The sequence below is a fragment of the Aethalodelphis obliquidens genome, unplaced genomic scaffold, assembly GCF_003676395.1.
Source record: "Aethalodelphis obliquidens isolate GAN/ISIS:26980383/991018 unplaced genomic scaffold, ASM367639v1 scaffold3, whole genome shotgun sequence".
In the NCBI taxonomy this organism is placed as follows: Eukaryota; Metazoa; Chordata; class Mammalia; order Artiodactyla; family Delphinidae; genus Aethalodelphis; species Aethalodelphis obliquidens.
Window position 1 is genome coordinate 36,230,977 of NW_020837947.1, and position 24,010 is coordinate 36,254,986.

Sequence of the window (24,010 nt, forward strand, 5' to 3'; positions counted from 1 at the left end):
AAAAATGGACTCTTTTGCTTATAAGTTTTTTGAAGCAACTTCTCAGATTCTGCCTAGCAAGAGTATCAAGAAAACAAGGTGTATATTAGGGAATGCAATTCAAAATAGGTTCCAATATACTATAATATCTATGATTTGTTATGACTCCATTTCATAAGAATTTTAATTGCAACAATAGTACATGATTTGTTGCAAATGATTGACTTTATCTTATATAAACATCATTGATTGCTTTAAAACTTTTATTTAGAGGGAAAATAAAACAATAGAAGGTAGCTCTGAAGACACTAAGAATGCTCTTCATAATATTTTCAAAAGTCATTAATCAAAATGTGTAATACCTAGCTTCCACAGTTTGAGGTTTATGATTATATGGCCTGAAATGTGGAAAACAGATTTTTTTCCTTGGGTATCTGATCCCTACAATATAAGAGACTTGACCTGTTGCTATTTATGAGAGAAGGGATTATTTTACTGCTTTGTAAAAAAAAAACAAACATGCCTTGTTTACAAAGCAAGAATTTGTTTTCATGGAATATTAATAAAAAGGTTATAACTGTATTCATTTTTCTAGAGCTCATTCCTTGCTTCATTTTCTGTTCTTATCCTGGCTTGTTTTCTTTCATCTGTTTCTAATTTACATTACCTTGCTGTAATGTAATTTACATTACCTTGTTTCATATATCTGTATAAACTGCCCTGAGTTCTTCCTGGAACAAGATGAGTGCAAATAAATGTCCTCTGAGCAAAGTAGAAAGTAAGGTAAATATGACCTTTTCACTTTAATGGAATCTGCAAACAGGATTAATCTGATGTTTATTACTTTATGTCATTCATGGACTTATGAGAATCCTCCTGAGCAGAATGTCTGAATATAAAAAATAGTTACTGGAATTTGGCTGAATAACGGCACCCAAAGATATCAGGTCCCAATCACCGGAACCTCTGAATGTTACCTTATATGGGCAAAGGGTCTCTGCAGATGTGATGAAGTTAAGGATCTCGGGATGGGGAGATTATCTTGGATTACCCAGGGGAGCTCTAAATGAAATCACAAGCATTCTTAAAAGAGAGACAGAGGGAGAAGGCAATATGACCACAAAGGCAGAGACTGGAAAGATGCAGCCAAAGAATACCAACAGCCACCAGTATCTGGAAGAGGTAAGGAAAAATTATTCCTTAGAGCATCCAGAGGGATCGAAGCCTTGCTGACATCTTAATTTTGGTCCAGTGATAGTGACTTTGGACTTCTAGCCTCCTAACTGTGAGAGAAAACATTTCTGTTGTTTTAAGCCACTAAGTTTGCAGTAATTTGTTACAGCAATTATGGGACACTAATACAATTATTAATCTGAATACATACAAGTGTGAAGTGAAATTTTGCCTTTTAACACTAAAGACAATGGGAAAGACAGAAAGTTATTTCCTAGAGTAACGAAATATTGAAAGGTAGTTCAAAAAGATCAGGAAATTTTTACTTTAAAGGACTGCCATATGTTTCAGGAAAATGCTACATTCCTAAATAAATTCTCTGTCTAATATATCATTTTTATGAAAGCAAATTCTCTACTACCAGGAAAACAACTGGCGACGTTGGCCTCCTGTGGGCCTCTCACTGCATACTGTTCTCCAGGCCCTCTTCGTGGAATGGCTCTGCTCCTAACCCCACTTCTGTGTTTTACCTTCTACCAAAGTCAAAGAATATATCTGCAGCATTTCACTTAGGGAAACGTTTCTAGGACCCACTGCTGCATTTATGGAGCGATGTGTGCAAATCATGTCCATAGCATTTGTGTGGGGGGGTGGTCCCCTGCAAAGTACATGGGGATATCTTATCAGCAGCTGACCACTTAACCTCACTCAGTTTTGCTTTTCTCTAGATCAAGAGGCAGAAAGAGAAGCCATCCCCACTCTAGATAATTCTAAAATAAACGGTGTTGAGGATAGAAACTTGCATTTAGGAAATCACAGGACTCTCTTAGAATCTAAGAGGCAATTCATTTAGCCAGAGTAATGTCCGAAGGGGCAAGAAGATCTTGAACTTGATGTTACAAGAAATTTACATCTTTGACCTGTTTCCTTTCTGGAGAACGGGAAGGACAACACTACCTAGCTCATGAGACTGCTGTGAAGAAGAAATGAGTCAACACATGTAAAGCACAAAGAGCAGAAACAGGGACACATTGAACAAACTCTGCTGGTTTGATTATCACCTACTAGGCCGGGAGATTTTTCAGGCTCTTGCTACACTGTGGCCCTCTTCTTATCATTAAGATGCTTGCAATTTTACATTTTACTTATCAAATAACTATCAAATTAATGTCCATCTCTTCCTCTACTGTAAATTTCATGAAGCAGAGATCAAGGCCGGGTTTGTTCCTCCCAGCACAGTGCTTGGCCAAGGAAAGCACTGGAATATTTGTTAAGTATATTTCTCACATAAAGCAAACGAATAACACTAGTGGGTCCAATCTGTAGTTTCAGTAACCTGATGAATGTTTCCTATCTGCTGTGCCAGAGTAACAGATTCTGTTACTCACTCACTGCGTGAGTAACCTCACTGAGTAACAGATTCACCTGGGAAGATTTCAAATATACCCATGCCCAGGCCCCAGAGATTCCAATTTGATGGGTCTGGAATCTGCCAGGGCCTGTATTTAAGACTGCAAATAATTCTAATCTGCAAAGCAGGTTGGAAAGCTCCAGCCTTGTTTCCACCTGCTTCAGCTTAGGAGTGAAGGCCTCCAACCTGACCTCTGCGTTTGAATTTGACCAACAACCGTTGGTTGAATTCTCCTTTCCTATTTAGAGAGTGTGGGAAAAAATACTGGAACTGGCAGCTTTATGCACAGGATCTTGGCTGATGGTAAGAACGAGGATGGTTTGTACTGTTCAGACCATCGTAATCCTGGCAGCGAACCTGCTGGGTGGCTCCAGGCCCAAGTATCTGCCAAGCCGCTCACATGCAAGACGTTTGGCCTCTAAAGGGCGAGCACATAGGGTCATGAACCTCTTCTTCCTTTTTTTTTTTTAAACGGGTTTTTTATTTATTTTAAAAAGCCTTCACAGAATTTCCCGCAGTGTGTTAGAAAGGTGGTGGTGACTGTTTTAAAGGCTGAACTCTGCCCCCATCCCTTCTTGGCGTTGCTCCCAAGATAGACTCCAGAGTCAGTGTCCTTCCTACCAGTCTCCTGTTCCACCTCCGCCCACCTCTGTTTCTTTCCACCGACCATTTACTTCCACTCTTGTACGATTCCTTCAGGATTCCCTAACCCTCGTGCGCGTGTGACCCCAAGACACCAGGCTGCCCTTGGTGAAGAGGTCTCGGGCTCCTCGAGCGGGCGACCGCAGGAGCTGGGAGCGTGGCGACCAGACCGTGGCCGGCGGCCCTGCGCGCCTGGGGAGGCAGAAGTCGCTCCCGACCGTGGGAAACAGGGACACCCGTGTCGAGCTGCTGAAGATCAGCGGGCGGTAACGCTCTCCCGGCCTCGGAAGGCAGGTCCCGGCCCTGCAAACCCCTCGCGTAGCCGGGTCCCCGCGGAACCACCGCCGCGGCGCCGCGCTCACCCCGGGACTTGGGAGCTGCGGAACGCTAGCCCTCCGCTCAGGGCAGGAGGCGTAGCGCTCCCCGCTACTCCCCGCGGGGAGAAGGGAACGAAACACGGACTCCGGTCCCTGCCCAACAGGTTCTTTGGGCGCCCACGAGGCTCGGGAAGCGTGTGGGCGACGGGCTGGGAAAGGAGTAAGGCATTCCGCTGGCGCATTCCCTGCGGAGGGTCCTCTGCACTTAATGCGTCCTTCACTGGTCCCCAGCCCCACAGCAAGTCCTGAGTTTGGGGAGCAGGAATTGCCCCGCAAGCGCGGGTAGGAGCGGAGTTGCGGGCATGTGGTGCGGTCACCCATCAGCTCGGTCCGGGAGCAAAGTTAGGTGATGCAGGGAAAGGGCCTTTACGTTCCCCAGGGCCTGACCCTCAGGGCGGTCGGCGACCACTCACCTCGTGCCTGCGCCTCCATGGTGGCCGACTTCGGACTGAGCGCGGCGGGGGCGCCCCGGCGCTTGGAGGAGAAGCAGCAGCGGTGCCCGAGCTCGGAACGCAGCTGGCACAGCCGCTCGCGTCCTCTTCCTGCACGCTTGTAGCGAGCGCAGCGCTGAAAGGGCGGGGACCGCGGAGCGGCCTCAGCTGCCCGCTTCTGGTTACCTCCGCCCCTTCCAGTCCACCTGGCCCAGGCCTCGCGGGGAGGGAGCCTACCGCTGGGCGCCACCTGCCGGCCGCTCCGCGCATCGGGCGGACGGCGCCCGCTCCGGGCTGTGGGCGCGTGCTCCGCCCTACGAAGGCTTGAGGTCGGCTGTGCCTTCACTGTTTTGTGTATTTGGGGTTTTTTTTAGTGAATACATTTATTGATACCCATTTTATATAGTTCAATGAAATAATCCACAAATTTAAAAGCATTTTTCTTTTGGATATCACTATGGTCCATGTAAATACTTAACCGTCAGAATCGTCTGCAAGTAGCACTCCAAGTCACGTGTTTAAGTTTACAGACCTGAATATACATATTTCATTAAACAGTGGCACTTACGTACTCAAGTGATCCAGTGGCTTTGGAATCTATGACTACTGGGCATGTGGGATAAAAATAATGTGTACGTTTAAATCAAGGGAAGGGTATCAATCATCAACAAAAAGAAAAATTATGAATTAATATCCTAGGTGAAGAAAGTTCCACCGTTGACACTTGGTGTCAGGATACTGGAGATGAACTTTTGTGTGTGTGTGTGTTTTGTTTTTGTTTTTATGGGACAGTTTATTGTGAATGAGGTTGCTAGGCCAATGGCGAGATCCGTGGGCTGCAGCACAGCGGGCCAATGCCCCGGGGAGAGGAAGGAGGGTGGATTTACAGTAAGGAATCATTGCTCCTGGTAGAAATACAGTGCTAGGTTCCTCTGACATTCTGGACCCCAAATTTTTGTCAACTGATCAGTATATAACCGTTTTATGTGTGTTTCTGTTTAACGATACATCACTTAATACATTGCTGTTAACTCATTAACATTGAGCTCCCCGGTCAACAGCCCTATTAAGCTTATTTAACTTAGGAAACCTGAATGAAACTTCTTAAGCTTATTCAATGGATGCATTTCTCCCTAAGGCACAGACTGCCATCTGGCACTTAGGATACCTGACAGCACTTCAGCACTAGGCTTGGGGATCGTTTTAAATAGCAAAATCACCCTCCATAACACACAAAAATAGCCTGTTTATAGTCTGTGAGAAGGGCACTTGTTTCTAATCTGAGTGCTGAAACAAGAAGGTGGAGCTTAGCCTTTTTAGACCTTTGCTGGGAGGTGTGCACATGTTTCCCCAAGTTTTTCAGGCCTCTACCCGTGTCCGGGAGGGACCATGAAAGCACTATTTATTGATTCTGGTGTCACAAATAAATTTTTGTGGGGAGGCAAATTCACAGATATGGAATCTGCAAATAAAAAGCATCAACTGTGGATATATTTTCTAATCTGAACCCATGGGTTGTATCTGTAAGTTGATGAAGCAGTCATATTTTCAGAGAAAAGACTAGAAACTCACAGTTCTCTTCTTGGCCTGGCCTGGCAATGTGACTAGAAAGCATGGCAGGGACTAAGAAATATCACCTCCTGTCTCACCTCCTCAGGTCCTTAGCTGTCACAGATCTTCCCCTTTTCTTCCCGTCTATACCATCCTCATCTGCAAAAGACAATGTAGTATTTACTTACATTTGGTCTTGAATGATTTGCTGTATTACTCAGTCTTTTTTCTCTCTTAGATGGTAAAGTCTGTCAGGGTTCAGTGTGGGTCTTATACTGAGCCTCTCATATTTCCTGCCAAAGAGCCTTATACAAATTCATAGCTAAAAAAAGATTTATTGAATAAACAATTAACTAACTCGTAGGTTCTATAGTTACTCTCAGAATATAGTCTAATAAACATTAATAGAATCTTACATTTTTGCTTGAAAGAAGGAATACTCATGATTGCCTGGCACATGTATAAACACATTAGTGTTTTTTGTTATGTTGAAGATGTCCTTGATTTGTAATCAGTGCCATTAAAATTCCTCTATAGGGCTTCCCTGGTGGCGCAGTGGTTAAGAATCCCACTGCCAATGCAGGGGACATGGGTTCAAACCCTAGTCCGGGAAGATCCCACATGCCGCGTAGTAACTAAGCCCGTGAGCCACAACTACTGAGCCTGCGCTCTAGACCCCATGAGCCACAGCTACTGAGCCCGCATGCTGCAACTACTGAAACCCGCGTGCCCTAGAGCCCGTGCACCGCAACGAAGAGTAGCCCCTGCTCTCCACAGCTAGAGAAAGCCCGAGCGCAGCAACAAAGATCCAATGCAGCCAAAAATAAATAAAGTTATATAAAAAAAATTCCTCTATAGATCACTAGGCATAGGTGATCTATAGAGGAATGGTTTTTGGTGATAGTGACCATGGATGCACCAAGTGATGAATAGAATTGGTGATTAAATCACTTTTTAGAGTCTATTCCGTCGTTCTGGTCCTCTCTACGCTGGAGATTAAACACCAGGTTACAGCTGACTCTTAGCTGTTAAAAGCAGCTAAAAATAGTTAACGATGTTCTAGCTTGAGTCATCTAAACTTCTAAACTCTGACTTATTTTTCTGATTTATAAAATTTTAAGGTCTGCCCTCTTAAACTCTTGTATCATTGTTCATAATAATGAAATATCGATATTGATTCAGAAACAGCTACTGAATATCTTCTATGTGTCAAGGACTGTGCTAGATGCTGAGGATACAGGTAGAGCCATGATCCTTTTTACCCGGGGAGTTTATGGTCTCGTGAGAAGGAGGGGTAAAGAGATGCTTTATAAAGCAGTGCAATATAATAAGTCTGTACCAGAGTTAAGTCGAGTATGCATGTGAGAAATGAGGGAGGTCTCCTAACTCAGACGGGGGAGGATGCTTGCCTCACCTGAGTCTTGCAGGATGAAGGAATTAACCAGGTTTGCGGTGTTATTCCCCACATAATGGTTTAGGCAAGGAAGACTGTGCTATGTCCTTCTTTTTCCTTGCCACTTAGGATGATGAATTTCCTTCCCATCTTTAAAGCTTAGGAAAACAACCATCTTCAACCTCTTGTTCTTTGTTCCTGTAGGTACTCCACATGGAAAACAACGGGAGGGTGTTTGGTTAAGTCAATGAAAACCTGGTTCGCTCCTCCAGAATTGATCTTTCTACAGAGGTGGGGATGCAGTGGAAATCTTAAGTGTCCAAAGGGAAGGTGTACTCAGCAGTCTTGCCTAAACGAGTCCTGGTTACTTATAACCAAGATTTAAAAAAAAAAAGTAGTAATTTTCTAAGGTCTTAATACAGAGTTTCTTAACCTCAGCACTGTTGCTATTTTTCACTTGCTAATGTTTTCTTGTGCTATAGGATGGATAGGAGCATCCCTGGCCTTTGTTCACTACATGCCAGTAGCAACTCCTCAGTTGTGACATCAAAAATGTCTCCAGACGTTGCCAAATGTCCCCTGGAGGGCCAAGTTGCCCCCTGGTGAGAACCATGACTTTAACTCTTTCCTGAAGGTCATTATGAATAGAATCATATGAATAGAAATGCTTACCGTGTGTAATATAGGGAGGCCCACAGTATACAGAGCCCTCTGCACCTAGCCAGGGAGGGATCCTTACCCAACATTTCCGCACACAGCTGCTCCGGAACTTTCCTGTCATCTTTCTTCTTCCCTTATCATCATCACTCCTCATCTGCAGACGCCTTATCCGAAAAAGGACTAAGAGGGGCTTTACCTCGTTCCTAAAGAGAGAGGGGAAGAGAAGGAGAAGGCAGAATGATCCCTGTGGTTTTTCTCTGTAACTCTGTATGAGGAAAGTGCTAGAAGTTCATTCTCTCTTTTTTTTTTTTTTGCAGTATGGGGGCCTCTTACTGTTGTGGCCTCTCCCATTGCGGAGAACAGGCTCCGGACGCGCAGGCTCAGCAGCAACGGCTCACGGGCCTAGCCGCTCCGCAGCATGTGGGATCTTCCCAGACCGGGGCACGAACCCATGTCCCCTGCATCGGCAGGCAGACTCTCAACCACTGCGCCACCAGGGAAGCCCTCGTTCTCTTTTTTGAGGTTGAACGTGTTCATATAAGTTCTGCCCAACTACACACTTGACCTTACAGTGACAGTGTTCTTAGCCCAATCTCTTTTCCTGGGAGACGGGTAACAAGGAGGATGGGGAAGACATTACTTATATGGGCCCTCAGGTTGGTTCAAAGGTGCAATTTCTTTACAAAAGGCTCCAAGATGGCTTGTTGCTGATTAGATAGCTCTTGTGGTTAGTGGCTGTGTTTCCAGTGGCCGCCTTAGCCAGGGTTTGACCTCTAGATAAATGGATATGACCACACCATTCTCGTAAAGCAAAAGTCGAAAAGCAAGTATCGGCCCCGCTTTTTCAAACACAATGTACACTTCTGGCTTTGTTGTTTACAAGTGACATTGAAAAATTAGAGAAAGGTTAAGTAGAACGTCACAGAGATTATTGATAAGGTCTTACAGGAGCCAGGAGGCTCGTTCATTTTGTTAACAGAAATCTGGGTGATATCTTAATGACAGCCCACGTCTCTCATCCACCGCCACAGGATAGACCACAGACAATGCCGCAAATGGCAAAGGATTGTTTAGTGACCACAATAGCTATTTTCTAAAACTTCAAAGTGACTTTGACACTAATCTAAACTGGGTCTTAAACAAATGTGATAGACAATACAAATTGATCATTAAAATTGCAATAAGTCAATAAGAACATGTCAACGTAAACTGTTACATCAGCTTATGTCAAATTCAAGGACCTGGGCTGGTAGGTAGGCTTGTCTCAGTTTAAGACTCAATCAGAAAATCAGCTCTGCTAGGGTTGTGAATGAGTGAATAGTATTAACTTTTCATTTTGCAAACTATAAAATGGAATAAAGCCATTTAAATTTGATTTGAAATGCTGTATATTGCCTAGTGTATATATAATATACACTGTATAGTGCCAACATATTTGTGGAAGAAGAAAAATAAACCCCAAATTAGTAATTATTAAAAAGAATCATTTTGGAGTTGAAAAATTCTTAAAGCACTATAAACTTCAATTGATCGAATATTCTAATGATAATATTTAAACTTTTGAATAAAAATGAGCATATATGAATTGTTCAGAGGAAAACATTTTCATGAGCTCTCTCTCAGAAGTTTTTGTTTTTTGGTAGTAAGACTTCCTCATGAGTGAGGAGAAATCTGTTTCTCCAGGGAACTTTCCTATAATAAGCTGATGAAGCAAATTGTACAGGAAAAATTAGCAAGTCAAATATATCTCATATAGTATTAACTTATAATTAACTTTGGAATTAACTGCATTTTACATTCACTAATTTCAATCAAACACATAGTTTATGTAAGAAAAATCTGTAAATTTTCTTTTTTTGTTCATATATACAGTTGTTCTCAGTTAATTTCAAAACTTAAAAAAAAATCTATTATGAAAATCTGTGAAATGGTTTTACCAAGACTAAACAAAACATTTTTTGAAGTTTACTTTTAAAATGGAAAAAAATCCAAGAGTTTTTAATAGTTCTTTTAAGGTTCTGATTAGGAAGTCTGGCAATTTTCAATTTATACATCACCTTATACAGGTGTATAAGGTGTATAATTTTCACCTTATACATCAAAAGTAATTCCACAGAAATTAAAATATCAAATATTTCTAAGCCATAGAAAAGTTAAAAGAAAATATAACTGAGTATTTATTAAGTTTTGCAGTTTGAGAAGTACTTTCAAAGTTTAGATATGATAGAAAGGGAAAAACGAACATATTTGGCTTCAAAAAGTAAAACTTCTATCCATCAAAAATAATCAAAATTAGTAATATGGAAAATAACTTACAACACCAACAATAGGAAAATGGATGAAATCTCTAGACTCTAAAAGACCTTGTACAGCTGTAACCTTGATACCCAAAGCCAACAAAGGCAGTCCTAGGAGAGAAAATTATGAAAAATTATTACTATCAATGCAAAATTTCTAAATAAAATGAAGGCAAATAAAATACAACAGTATATTAAATGTGTGTGTGTGTGTGTGTGTGTGTGTGTGTGTGCTTATCACTTTACCAATCAAGGTTAAACCGAGCAATCCAGGATGGTTTGACTTTAGAAAATACAGTAATGAAACCAGTGGAGTACTGTAGCTGGCTTGTACTGACTTGTGAGATTGTCGAATCTTCAGGAAATAGGAAAGGATGTTATTCAGGAAAAAAGAAAATGAATCTAGATGTAAGGTCAGAAATGCAGAATGGAATGGAAAACAAATGGTGACTATAAGGGGTAAAGCATAAATACAATTAAAAAAAATGCTCAAGTTTAGAATAATATGGAATTTAAAGATACTGCACAATTGTGTATATATATGTGTTATATATATGTGTTATATATATATACCTATATATATATATATACACACAGAAAAAAATATTCACAAAAATGTATTTGTGGAAAATGATTATCATAAATTTGCAAAAACCCAAAAGATCTGAGTGAATTATTAAATAAGTTGATTTCTTTACTTAGAAAACATTAAACGTCCTTTAAAGTTATGATTCCAAAGAGTGGATGATAAAACAAAAAATATATGGTACTATGAAAAAGAATATGTTATAAGGTTCACTAAAAAAATCAAGGTATAAATTATATAGAAAAATACATTTCAACCATGTTTAAAGGAAATACGACATGTTAATAATAGTTGTTTGAGTTATGGGACTAAGAATGATTTGATTTCTGAGTTTTTCCAGTTGTGCTTTAATGAACACATATTACTTTTCCATTGAATAAAATAAACATTTAAATTTTAAAAATTATGTTAAGGAAAGGAACACATTTTTGTCGGACTAAATACATAATATAATTTATGTATCCATCTTCCCCTCAAATTTTTTGAGTCGTTTCCTTTTTTTGCTATCATAAACCAGGGCTATTATGCACATTGTTGTGAATATATTCAGGTGTAATTGTGCAACATTTTTGTTAAAGTGTATATCTAAGAGTGGAATTGCTGGCTTGAATGGTATCAAATATTCAATTTTATGATATAATTATAAATTATTTTTAAAATTGTTTCTATTTTGTCTCATACTCTCTTAGTATATAAAAATTCTTCTTGCTCTGTACCCTTGCCAACATGTAAAAATCCTTTGTAAATTTTTAGGTTATACAATGAAATGGGCTAATGTGATCAATATTAATCTTTATAATTATCTGCACAAACTTCATCAATATATGTTTTTCTTTATGAACTTTTTACTTAAATAGAATGTTTCTTAAGTGTTGCCAATCTAGTGTGTGTAAAATTGTATTTCATTGCAGTCTTCATATGCATTTCCTAGAATGACAAGATTAAGTATATTTTCATATGATTATTTACCATTCTGTTTCCTCTTTTGTAATATACATGTTCTTTTCTTTTGCCCACTTCTCTATTGGGTTGTTTTGCATTATATGGTTAACATTTGGGAGCTCTATACACATTCTACATACTAGTCTTTTGTCAGTTACACATATTGCAAACATTTTCTCCCACTTTGTAGCTTCTCTTCTCACTTGTTTTCTATATTTTTTAATTGATTGGCATTCTAATTTTAATATGGTGAACTGTTCTATTTCCACTTACTTTTTGTGCTTTTCTGTTTAGTAAGAGAGAGCATTTATTGCTCTGGAATCATAAATATATTCTCCCTATATTTTCTTCTAAAGGTCTTAATATTTTGTCTTTCACATTTAAATAAAATATTCTTTCAATTTAAGTGAATTAAATTTTGCTTATAGTGTGAAGAAAGAATCCAAGTGCATTTTCCTCCATACCGTTCCAGGTCAATTATTAGTACATCTTTTTTTTTTTTTCCCAACAAATTTGCAATGCCAACTCTGTCATATATGTCATTCCCATACATATGTGGTTTAATTTCTGGAATATCTATTCCATTCCACTGATCAATTTGTCTATCCCTAGGCCGATATTACAGAATCTTAATTAATGATATTTGATACTAAATTGTAATCTGCTCAGGAATATCTTCTAGCTTGTACTTCTTCAAATGTGTCTTGGCTACACATAGCTCTTTATTCTTTCACAGACATTTCAGAATTAGCAAGACAAATTCTACAAAAACTGCTACTAGAATTTTGATCAAAGTATCATAGAACCTATAGAAAAATTTTTAAAAATTTGAATCTCCCATCCATGATCAGAGTAACTAATTCCGTTCATTTATGTCTCCTTTAATATCTTTCAATTAAGTTTTATCGTATTCTTAATACAATAAACACCTTGAACTTCTTTTGTTACATTCATTCCTAGGTTCCTTGTATTTTTTGTTGAGTCTAAACTTTATGAAGACTATTCTTGCATTTGACTCCCCATTTTTTTGTACTTACAAGACCTTTTTTCTTATTTCTTTCTGAATGGAAATAAGAATCTGCATATGCCTCCAAGGTATCTTACTTCCCCAGATATCTGCTCATAATTCACCCCTGTCCTCATATCTCCCTTACTATTTTTTAGCCTCTTCTCTTCATTTAAAAAGTGTATTTAAAGTTTTCAATAATTTAAGAATATTTACGTTTTTATCTAGTGGGGTGGTATCAGGATCTCTGGTCTATCATATTATGAGAATTAGAGATTTGAGGTTTTCATTTGCCAAATGTAAATTTACTAATGCAAGGTTTTCTCATTCCTAGTTTTCCTTACTTTCTAATCTTCGAAGGAGCAATAGACTTCACATGTAAGTATTATCCTGTTGATCTATGATGATCTTATGTATGGGCAGAGTGGACAGGCAACCACTTGGAGCTGTCAATACAGCCTTTTGCCAAAAATTACTCCTGACTCTTGATAATTGACATTCTCCTACTAGGCAGTTTTCTAGATAACTTGATGGCAGCTGTTAAAAAGTAAACGTGTTCTGACAAATGGTTAATATACTAATTTATGATCATATATATGGATACCTTAAAAGAGAATTAGGGACCTGTGCTTGAGAAGTGTTGACTGGGAAAAGTGAAGATAGAGTGCCACCTCTAGGTGACCATCCGGTTGGAATCTCTAGAAAATAGAAGTTAGGAAGGCTGGTCAGTAAGACCAGCCACACAGGAATGGTGGGTTAGTTCTGGGAATAAGTTGTAGATAAGGTTGGATAAATCAGTGGAACCCAAGGAGAATCTGAGATGCCAAATTGTTCATACTATTAGAGGTCATGTTCTAATTTTCATTTTGAAAAATGAAACCCAAAGTAATAATATTGATTTAAGTTAATATTAACAATTTAATTTTAGACTGTGCCACAATGATAAAATAATCTCTTGCACACACATAAAGTCTCTTTGAAGAGAGGTATTTTCATTCACCTTACAGACAAAGAAGCTGAGTCTTGGGTTAACTGGCTTAGATCAGACAGCTAACAACTGTGGAGCTGAACTATGAACCCAGATTAAATTCCTCAACCTGTGTTCTTAACACAGATGCCAGACTGCCTCCAGTTTCTAATTTTCTTTCCCTCCATTCCTGGGAACAGTTAAAAAAATTACAACCACAATTCATTCTGTAATAAGATTAGGGAATATTCAGTGAAAATATAAGTTAAAAAAAAATTTAATCGATTAAATTCTCCTGAAATAAATGTTGCATAATATCAATGGAAGAATTTGAAAAAAGAAAAAAATTATGTTGACTTTCCCTTAAAAACATTGACTTACCTCTATACCAGGATGCTTCACTTTCTGCATATCCAGCGATATCTGTTACCCAATCACCTGTCTTTTTCAGAAGAGGAAGAAAAGGGCTGCTCTATTTATGAGCTGGGTCAACAGTTTAAAACATTCACTAGAAAAATGAAGAAAATTAACACAATCTGACAAGCTGAAGGAACTCTCAAGCAATGTGACATTTCAAACCAGTTCAGTAAGGAAAATGTGTAATTATTCCCCATAACTGTCAAATGAGTAGAGCAGCTGCTTTAAATGCTAGTTAATAAAATCAATTTGACAGCAAACAGGATCCATCAAACTGCTTGAATAATTCAATATCCTCTGGAAAAAAGATTTTCCTCCCTTTCTACTTCTCTTAAATATTCAAGAAGTTTTGTTTTCTACTTATGAGATTTAAAAAAAAATTCCACCTCTCTTTATCTCCAGCTCACTTTTGCCAAAGTACTACCCTGTACTAACATACATATGTTCACAGTCTGGGTTTGATAACTCATAATGATAAGAGTCACAACTGATTTCTATTTCATAAGCTAAAGTGTTCCACCTACATCTGTCATTTTCAATAAAAGCTGCAAGAAACTTTTGAAGTACACAATATAATTATTCAAATAAAAAGGAAGTAATTTTTTCTATAATTTGTTACTGTTGAGCATTTATCATACCTTTTATTCTATCCTCACGATTATTTTCTGTTACTCAGATTTGCCTGCCATTGTACTAATTTCTTGGCGTGGGATATTCCTCCATTTTTCTAAGAATTCTCTCCTTCTGTCAGTTCTTTCTGTCTCTTAGGTTTTGTCATTCCTTCCAATAAGCTCCATTACTTTATTTAATGTCTCTTTTTTTTAAGGCATAAATTACTGCTTTCAAATTTATACTGCCCTAAAATTATTTTTAGCTATTATAGTTTAAAATTCATGACATATGCAGTGATTATGTTACATTTTCTACATGTACTATGGGTGATTCAGCCATAATCTAACTCATTTGGCAGCCTCTAGTTTTTTTTTTCTTTCAAGTCCGCCACCATACTGTTACTAATGATTCTTCTAATCATGTTATCACTGTCTTTATAAAAAAAAAAGAACTCTCCATAACCCAAGGACATTTCTTACTTGCGTTGTCTCACAAGTAAGACAACATTTAAAAAAATAAACTACTCCAAGATCAAACATGTTAGGAAATCTGCATATTATAATGTCCTCTTAGAGTTTTACAGTGCTGTGACAACCTCTGCAATAACAAAATACCATGTAATTTGATTTAACTCAGCTTTTCACAAACTCGACACCACATACATACACATAAACACTTTTGAGGGGTGGTGAGAAGTATTTCCTAAAATCTCATGGAACTCAATTCTTGGGAAAACGATGACTCTACAGGAAAGGAGTCCACAGTCTTCCCCACAACCCAGGAGGCCTTCCCTGATGTGCCCACGTCCACCTCTCTCCCTGTACCGGCCAATTACTCACTTGTACTCCGGGGTCCGGCTATTTGTAACCGCTTGCAGTTTCCACCATGAGGCAAGTGCTTCCACAGCCCTCTGCATTTACATGTACTTTAATCTCTGTTGGGAAAATCCTTTGTCCTCTTGTCCATCAAACTAATGTCTCATAATTCTTTGATTCAATTTTAAAAAATTGCTTCCTCTTTTGAAAACTCTCCTAACCCTTCATATAATGAAATCTATTGATATAAAATAATGTTTCTCAAGTGCTGTATGAGGTATAATTCTGGTTGGTACCCAAAGTACAGTTTTCTATATTAACAGTTATGTATCTAACAAATGTTAAAAACATACTGGTTTAACATTTATCATAATGATACAAAATTTATCATAATGATACAAAACTGGTTTTGGAAATATATTGATTTTCCCTTAAGAAATAAGTCAAGTTAAATAAAAATATTAAGTAAGTAACAGCTCTTTTGGATTGACAAAATAGTATGTAAATGATAGTTTGAGGAAATACTGATCTAAGTTAGCTTAACACTACTAACTGATTCAAAATTGCAGTGCCCAATAGGACCACCAGAGGGCTCCAAATCATAAGCACTTTAAAACATAAGCATGTACAAGACCTTATTTCAGCGGCAACAAATCCAATGATGATAATAGCTATCATTTCTTGATTATCTATTTTGTTTTAAGCATTTTGCTAGGCAATTTACATATATAAACTGATTTATTCCTCACGATATCCCTTGAAATGAGCTATTATTATCTCCGTTTTCTAGGTGAGGTTATTTCTGATAGTAACAATGTTTTGTTTCGATTTGGTCTTTTGAATGTAACATTGTTCCATGCACTGTGCAGAGGTTTTGATATAGGTCATCTTAGTTATAATTTTCAAGAACCCTGTGAGTTAGGTTATATTGCATTCCTTGTTTATAGATGAAGAAACTGAGGCTTAGAGTGATTAATTAATTTGCCCAAAATTACACGGTAAGGCAGTTTTTGGTGAGACACGTCTGTCTGAAACTAAAGCTTCTGATTTCATGAAGTCAAACAGCTTCTCAAGCATTTCACAGCACATCTTTCTCTTCATGTGCATTAAATACATAACGTTTAGCATATTCATTACATCACTCCCATAACAGTGTGGTATTAGGTTAAAGTGTTAAAAGCAATCATCACACAAGGTATAACAATGTTGATACAAGTGTTGGATGTTTATTACAATATTCTTACGTATATTTATCAGCAAAAATAAAGAAACAAGGGAACGAGCAACTTAAGTAAATTCACCATTGTATACTAAATGCATTTCATGATTTAATAAAGTGACACGTATCAAGGTAAGAATAAATCCTAATCTAAAGCCATTGTTGGCTACGTGACTCTGGATCATTTTAGAAATGCAAGGGTTATACACCTTTGTACCAGTACCAAGAGAGTTATCTATTAAAAAAGAGATAGAGACCCGAAGAGAGATTCCAGGGTAATCACTATAATGATTATGGCTTTAATAACCATGTCTTGGTTCAACAAATATTTATGCTGCTGACAGCATTTCACCAGCAGCTGAAATGCTGAACACTCACCAGAGTGTTCCCCACAAGAATCTTCTATTTTAAAGTTTATACTAAAGTGGAAGCATCATGAAAGAAATTTAAATTGTGAAATTTCAAATGCAATCGTAAGGACTTGCCTGGTTAAGAATCCACCTGCCAATGCAGGGGACACAGGTTCGAGCCCTGGTCCGCGAAGATCCCCCATGCCGCTGAGCAACTAAGCCCATGCACCACAGCTACTGAGCCTGCATTTTAGAGCCCACAAGCCACAACTACTGAGCCCATGAGCCACAACTACTGAGCCCGTGTGCCACAACTACTGAAGCCCGTGTGCCCTAGAGCCCATGCTCTGCAACAAGAGAAGCCACCGCAATGAGAAGCCTGCGCACTGCAATGAAGGGTAACCTCCGCTCACTGCAACTAGAGAAAGCCCGTGCGCAGCAACGAAGACCCAATGCAGCCAAAAATACATAAATAAATAAATAAATTTATTTTTTTTAAAGTGCAGTAGTAGTCCTACATTAGAATATTTACTTTAGTAATAAATCACCTGGGATAAATGTAAATAGAATAGCCCTGGTTCCTGACAGCAAAGATAATCACAGAACTGAAGCATTGGCTTTTGCAGAAGTTTTCCCCTTGTGTATGTTTTGGCCCTCTGAACAAATACTTCTCTGTGACAAGCTTTGTTATCTTTGGTCACCAGATTGTCCTCTAAATTGGTTGAAGCTTGTGGATCCTAAGTTATAAGTAAGATCTTTCAAACCACAAGAAGTTATAAGCAATATGATGAGTTCAATAGTTTGAATTTAGGCCCCAAATGGCTGTGTTTGAATTTTAAAACACACTTGTTTTTTAAGGGACTTTGAAAGGATTGGAGGACTACTCGTGTTACGTGGCCCTGTTCTTGAATGTCTGATAAATTTCATGCATATGCTGGTCAGGTCATAACAGATTGTCATATGGCTACTATCTCAGCTAGAGGTCTTTTCTTTCTTCCGCATTTAATCTGTGGGTTGGTAGGTGGTGGCATTAACATTTTGCTCATGCTTTCAAGTTTAGTCCTTCACAGAAAGGCTCCTATGATAGTTTCTATCAAGATAGTACTATTTTTAAATTTAATTGATTTTTATTATTTCACCAAAATACAATTTACAAATAAGTTAAACCTTTGTCGTGTGTGTCTCTGTATAGGCACGCACACATATATATGGATACATATACGTAGTAGTCATGTGCTGGCAAACCAGCTCTCTGCCCCACTCCCACCAAACAAACAAACAAAAGTGCTCTGGTGTGTAGAGACTGCCAATTTCTGTAGTGTAAACACACATCTTTGCTGATTTGAAACTACTAACTTGCCGTTACTGAACGTAGAGTCTGGAAGAGAGGAACATAATTGATTCTTGAAATCTGATGGAAGCCAGTGTCAAGACATGCGTGCGTGCGCACATGTGTGTGAGTATCAGAGGCTAACGTGATTAGCCTAACAAACTGTCTTATTTCTCTTCTTTGTTGGTATATTTATCCCTACAATGTTGCATTGCTACCGCTTATGCTCTCACGTCTCCTCAGCCCGGGCTTTTACTTTGGCCGCACAGAGGCAATCAGTTGCTGGCAAAGGTAACCTGGCAGCCCCTTCCTCAGATTTCCATCTTGGGAGCTCTCTGCCTCTACTTCACTGGATGCCCTGTGCAGACTTCTGAGCCCTTGAAATTCATGTACATGGAAGTATGAAGGAGTTATTGTTCCACGGAGCAACCCTCAACTAATGGGCATCAGAGCAGGTGGATAAACTTGTCCTCTTCTGTCTTTGGGGTGGGCAATTCTGAGAAACAGATTACATGGCTATTCTCAGGGACCTCGAGGATTGATTGAGGTACAGTTCCCACAGAGACAACTGTGCCTTGATAATGCATCCTTAGATAAGCCTACAGTCCTTTCCTGTTTCATTCTCCCAGCTGTTCACTTGGGTTCACTGTTTCTTGGGTTCACAACCCAAATTAAATTATTACCTTCAAGCAAGATCTTGGGCTCTGCTTTTTGGAGGGCACAGCCTGAGACTCTAGGCTTATTGCTAAGGCTGTATGATGAGAGTGAACTGATGAAATGTAATCACCACCAGCAACACCGAGTAGGTGTTTTTTTGTCTACAAAAATTTTTGTCTACAAAACACTTAATTTGCTTTCTCCTTAGTTTAACTTCAAATTAAGATCATCTGGCTTAGACTGTAACTTCTAACTAAAAAAAAGACAGTTATGTGATAAAACCCAAATGGCCTTATAAAAAGGAGAAAATACTTGCAATACAATGGTTTACAAAATTGCCTTGGGCTTCTTCTATTTAAGGTTTATATGTCAGCAAACTATCAAAGACAAAGAAATATACATTTACTCAGTAAACTATTTCTCCTGCCCACATTCACAAAATATGAGTTCTTATAGTCATATACCAGAAGTAATATGTTTAAGAATGCACAAAATTCTTATGCAGGGTTTAAAATGGTTATGAAACATTGTCATAATATAATAGCAAAACAGGGTGACTATGCTGATTTTCACATCAGTAAGTAAAAAAATTAATAATGAACTCAGAAGGTAATTTTAACCCCTACACATCCTGTATTATAAATTGGGTTATACTATTTTTAGCTTAGGTTTAAAACATTTAAGTATGGTAAGACAGCTATTTTTGATTTATACATTTCTGTATTTTCCTTCTCTTTCAAATAACCACAAATCAAAACTTAATAGGAGGCATTCTCATTCAAATAAAATGAAAGAAGAAACACTCTAAACACACAACATATCCAAAAGATAAGACATATATAAAACTTAAATTTTCTTTAAATCTTTAATAGAAAGTACCCAAATACATAACCAGATGAGTAATACTATATTTTACCTAAGTTACTTATTTAGAAACAAATAATTTTAATTTTTCCCAATTTTAAAACATAGAACTTGAACACAAAAGAAAGACGTGTATATAATGAGAATTTAGAAAATACAAAAAAGACTTTTAAAAGAAAACCAAAAATCTTATTTGAGTGTAAGAACATTTCATTTTCTTTTCTTCCTTTTTATTTTGGTGTGTGTATGTAATTAAAAATTTTAAAAACCATTTCATTGATGTACAATTGACATTAAACTTTTATATTTAAATTTAAAATGTACAATTGAATGAGTTCCCACATGTGTATAAATCATTACCACAATCAAGTTAATGAACATTTTCCAAAAAGTTTTCTTGTGTCCAATTGTAATCTATCCTCCAATCTCTTTCTTCTCTCTGTCTAGGAGTCCAAGTGCACATGCATGAGAACTTCTGATATTGTCCCACAGATTCTTAAGATTTTATTCATTTTTCTTCAATCCTTTCCTTTCTGTTCTGCAGATAGAATAATTTTTACTGATCTAGCTTCAAGTTTACTGACTCTTTACTCTGCTATCTCCATTATACTTTTGAACTCTTCCAGGGAATTTTTCCAGATATTGCATTTTTCAAGTTTAAAAAATTTCATTTGATTCTTTTTTTTTGCGGTACGCGGGCCTCTCACTGTTGTGGCCTCTCCCGTTGCGGAGCACAGGCTCCGGACGCACAGGCTCAGCGGCCATGGCTCACGGGCCCAGCCGCTCTGTGGCATGTGGGATCTTCCCGGACCAGGGCACGAACCCGTGCTATCTGCATCGGCAGGCAGACTCTCAACCACTGCACCACCAGGGAAGCCCTCATTTGATTCTTTTTAAAATAGTTTCTATTTCTCTGCTGAGCTTTCCTCTTTTCATTCATTTCTCCTTCTCCACTCTCTCCCCTCCACAACTCCCCTCCTGCCCTGTCTTCTTTCTGTGGTTCTGAAGGCAGGTAAAGGTAGCAGAGGGTTCTACTGGAACTTTAGCAGCTGTGTCCTCTACAATCACGCCTTTGGAGCAAAACATTAAAGGTAAACAACAGAGACCATCCCACCATGGGGGTTGCTTCTCCACGTTTGATTTTCGACCACAATCTGCCTGTTCTTGTTTATTTTAACCTTTTCTGGTACATGTTTTTTGTTTTTGTTGTACTCACAGGAAAGGGTCAGCTATAGGGGGTTTATACCACCATAGCAGAACAAATGCTCCCTAGAAAAATTTATTTTTGTTTTATAAAACAAATTTTAGATGAAATAAAAGCAAAGAGCTAGACTTTTATAACAAAAAATGGCTACCTGTAGTTTTAAACACATTTGTTAAGCCCCAAAGACGTTTGGGGGATAAAGACTTGGAGTCTTTCTTGGCTTATTTAATAGTAATAATACCAAGTTAACATAGTTGAAATAAGTTTCAGATGGTTATTGTGCTGTACTTGATACTTCCTGGTTCTGCTCCTGAACCCATGCCTAATGAATTAGATTATTGCAATTTTCCAGGCCTTTATTAATTCATTTGTAGAGAAAATATGCAACAAGAATAATGTTCTTAAGGGCTCTTAGCAAAGATGAGAGATGTTTGACGCTGTTTCCTAATGACCTGGTAACTGTTTAGCAATGATGTGTAAAGTGTTCCAATACAAACCTCTTACTCCCTCCAGACTTTAAAAAATGATTCAGCTTTCTCTTCACAATTACTCTTAGTCTAATACTGAGCAAAGTTTGAATACAAAGTCATGGAAGATAAAAACTGTGGGATCATGCAATCCTGTTTTTTATGCTTTTCATTTAACAAAACACCATCAGCATTTAGTCATGTTGTAGATACTTGCTCGTCATTCTGAAGCAACTCCAAGAATAATGGAATGATTCTGAGTGCCTCTGGTGGTTACAGGAAATGTTGCAGTGATGTGTGTGGTGTTTAGCTCACAGATTTCCTCCTCAGAGGACCAAATGGTTCTAGCAATCAGCTAGCAACATGACTCCAAAAGTTCTTTGAGCAGCCTTTATTCATGCTGCTTGGGACTGGGCTTATGGCCTCCTGGAGTTAATTGCAGCTGCCAGTCTTTCCTGCAGGGCCAGCTGCTTTTTATGGTCAGAGGAGATAAACAGAGGCTCAATAGGAGATCTATTTCTGGATGTTGAAAGGGCCTCTGTGCTGCTGCTTGCAGGGGTGTGTGTGTGTGGGGGGGGAATCATCCAACCTCCCTCATGGAATGCCTGGATGATTTCTCGGGCTGTCCTCATGCAGGCACTTCCTGTACCCAATTTAAATAGTTGATCGGCTAAGAGAAACAAGTGTTAAAGCATCTTACAGTATGCAATGGTGTCTAACTTGGCAAGCCAATACGTTAATTCAAGGTTGAATTAATGACCAGGGTAAGAAGCTTACTAATTTGGGGTCACTATTACAACCCAGCAATTGTTAAGGACATTCTCTGGGTCAAGTGTGATTTGCTTGAGGGAAGGGAGAAGGGAGATTCCATTCATTGAACACTACTTTGAACCTCCTGCATGAACAGTATCCACAGTATGTTTATTCCCATTGTGCAGTTGTTAAAGCAAACTTAACTTTACACAATTGTGAAAGAGGTTTTTAACTGCCGTAGTTTAACTTTATTACATATTACCGTTCATATAATGTGTGTGTTAGCGATCTGGTCCCCCCACATTCAAGGAAGGGAACTTGGCTACAGAAAGATGGAACACCTCCTCCAAGGCGAGGCACCCATGAGCAGGCAGTAGAAACCAGGCCTTTGGACTCAAGTCATGCTCTTTTCATTACCCCAGACCACCTTATTCATGTGATCTAAGTTTCTTGGTTAAGAATGCAAGTCAACTGGAAGTTTATACCTCTTTGCGAACTTCTAGTTGCAAAATAAATGAGTCACAGGTACGAAATGCACAGTGTGGCATATATAGTCAATAACTGTGGAATATCTTTGTTAACATATGGTAACTAGACTTACTATGGTGATCACTTTGAAATGTATAGAAGTATGGAATTACTGTGTTGAGTAACAGGAACTAACATAGTGTTCTAGGCCAATTATCCTTCAAAAACAAACAAACAAACTCATAGAAAAAGAGATCAGATTTGTGGTCAACCAGAGGCCAGGGGTGGGGGGGAGGGGGGATTGGATGAAGTCAGTCAAAAGGTACAGACTTCCAGTTATAAGATAAATAAGAACTAGGGATGTCATGTACAATATGATAAATATAATTAACACTGCTGCATGTTATATATGAAAGTTGTTAAAAACTAAATCTTAAAGTTCTCATCACAAAGAAAAATCGTTTTTTCTATTTTTAAAAATTTTGTATCTATATGAGATGATGGGTGTTCAATAAACTTATTGTGAGAATCATTTCCTGATGTACTGATATGTAAATCAAAACATTATGGGGGCTTCCCTGGTGGCGCAGTGGTTGGGAGTCCGCCTGCCGATGCAGGGGACACGGGTTCGTGCCCCAGTCCGGGAAGATTCCCACATGCCGCGGAGCGGCTGGGCCCGTGAGCCATGGCCGCTGAGCCTGCGCGTCCGGAGCCTGTGCTCCGCAGCGGGAGAGGCCACAACAGTGAAAGGCCCGCGTACCGCAAAAAAAAAAAAAAAAAAACAAAAAAAACCAAACCATTATGCTGTACACCTTGAACCTGTGCCTAGCACTGTCTCCACTAGACCAGTGTTGGGGCCTGGCCTTCTCCTAAATGCATATACGCTATATTTCTTAACATAGGAGCTCAATACACGTTTACCAAAAAACTAATTAACTGAATAAAAAATATCAAATAGATTTGCAACAAACGATTAAATCAAAGAGAAAATAATTGGCAATATTCTGTGTGCTCGCAGACATGCTGTCTCATTTGATGGGAGCCTCAACTCTCTATGCGTGATTATTCCCTATTTCCCAATGTTCCTTTGTAAAAAATTGCAGATGTTGAAAGACTGCTTGGGTAACTTGCCTCGGATTCCCTGGTTAATAAGAGGAGATGGAGAAGCAATCCACTGCTGTGGCTCAAATCTCAGCTCTGTCCCTGACAGGCTGTATGACGGGGCAAGTTATTTAGACTCAGTCAATGCTAACAAATAATGTAACAGTGGTAATTCTAATGTTTGGGGGGAACCAGGACACGCTAATGTAGAGGAAAGAAAATTGCCTTTGGGACTGAAATCAGATGGGGTTTGCAACTGTCTTGACTTCACTTCTTCGGCTCCTTTTTCCTATTCTAGCTTCTTAAATGTCCCTTTCTTTCCTCTTTCCTTTCCCTTC

At 38.6% G+C, this 24,010-nt stretch overlaps 1 protein-coding gene across 3 annotated transcripts in view; it reads right to left on the minus strand.

Moving 5' to 3' along the window:
* The window catches only part of TPD52L1 (TPD52 like 1), a 100,502-nt gene extending 96,389 nt beyond the window's left edge, over positions 1–4,113 (minus strand). For all 3 annotated transcript variants that reach the window (XM_027087182.1, XM_027087201.1, XM_027087192.1), the window contains exon 1: positions 3,996–4,113. In XM_027087182.1, the coding sequence (XP_026942983.1) occupies positions 3,996–4,014 (19 nt within the window). In that variant the 5' untranslated portion in view covers positions 4,015–4,113. The remainder of the gene's footprint in view (positions 1–3,995) is intronic.
* Positions 4,114–24,010: the final 19,897 nt, after the last annotated feature.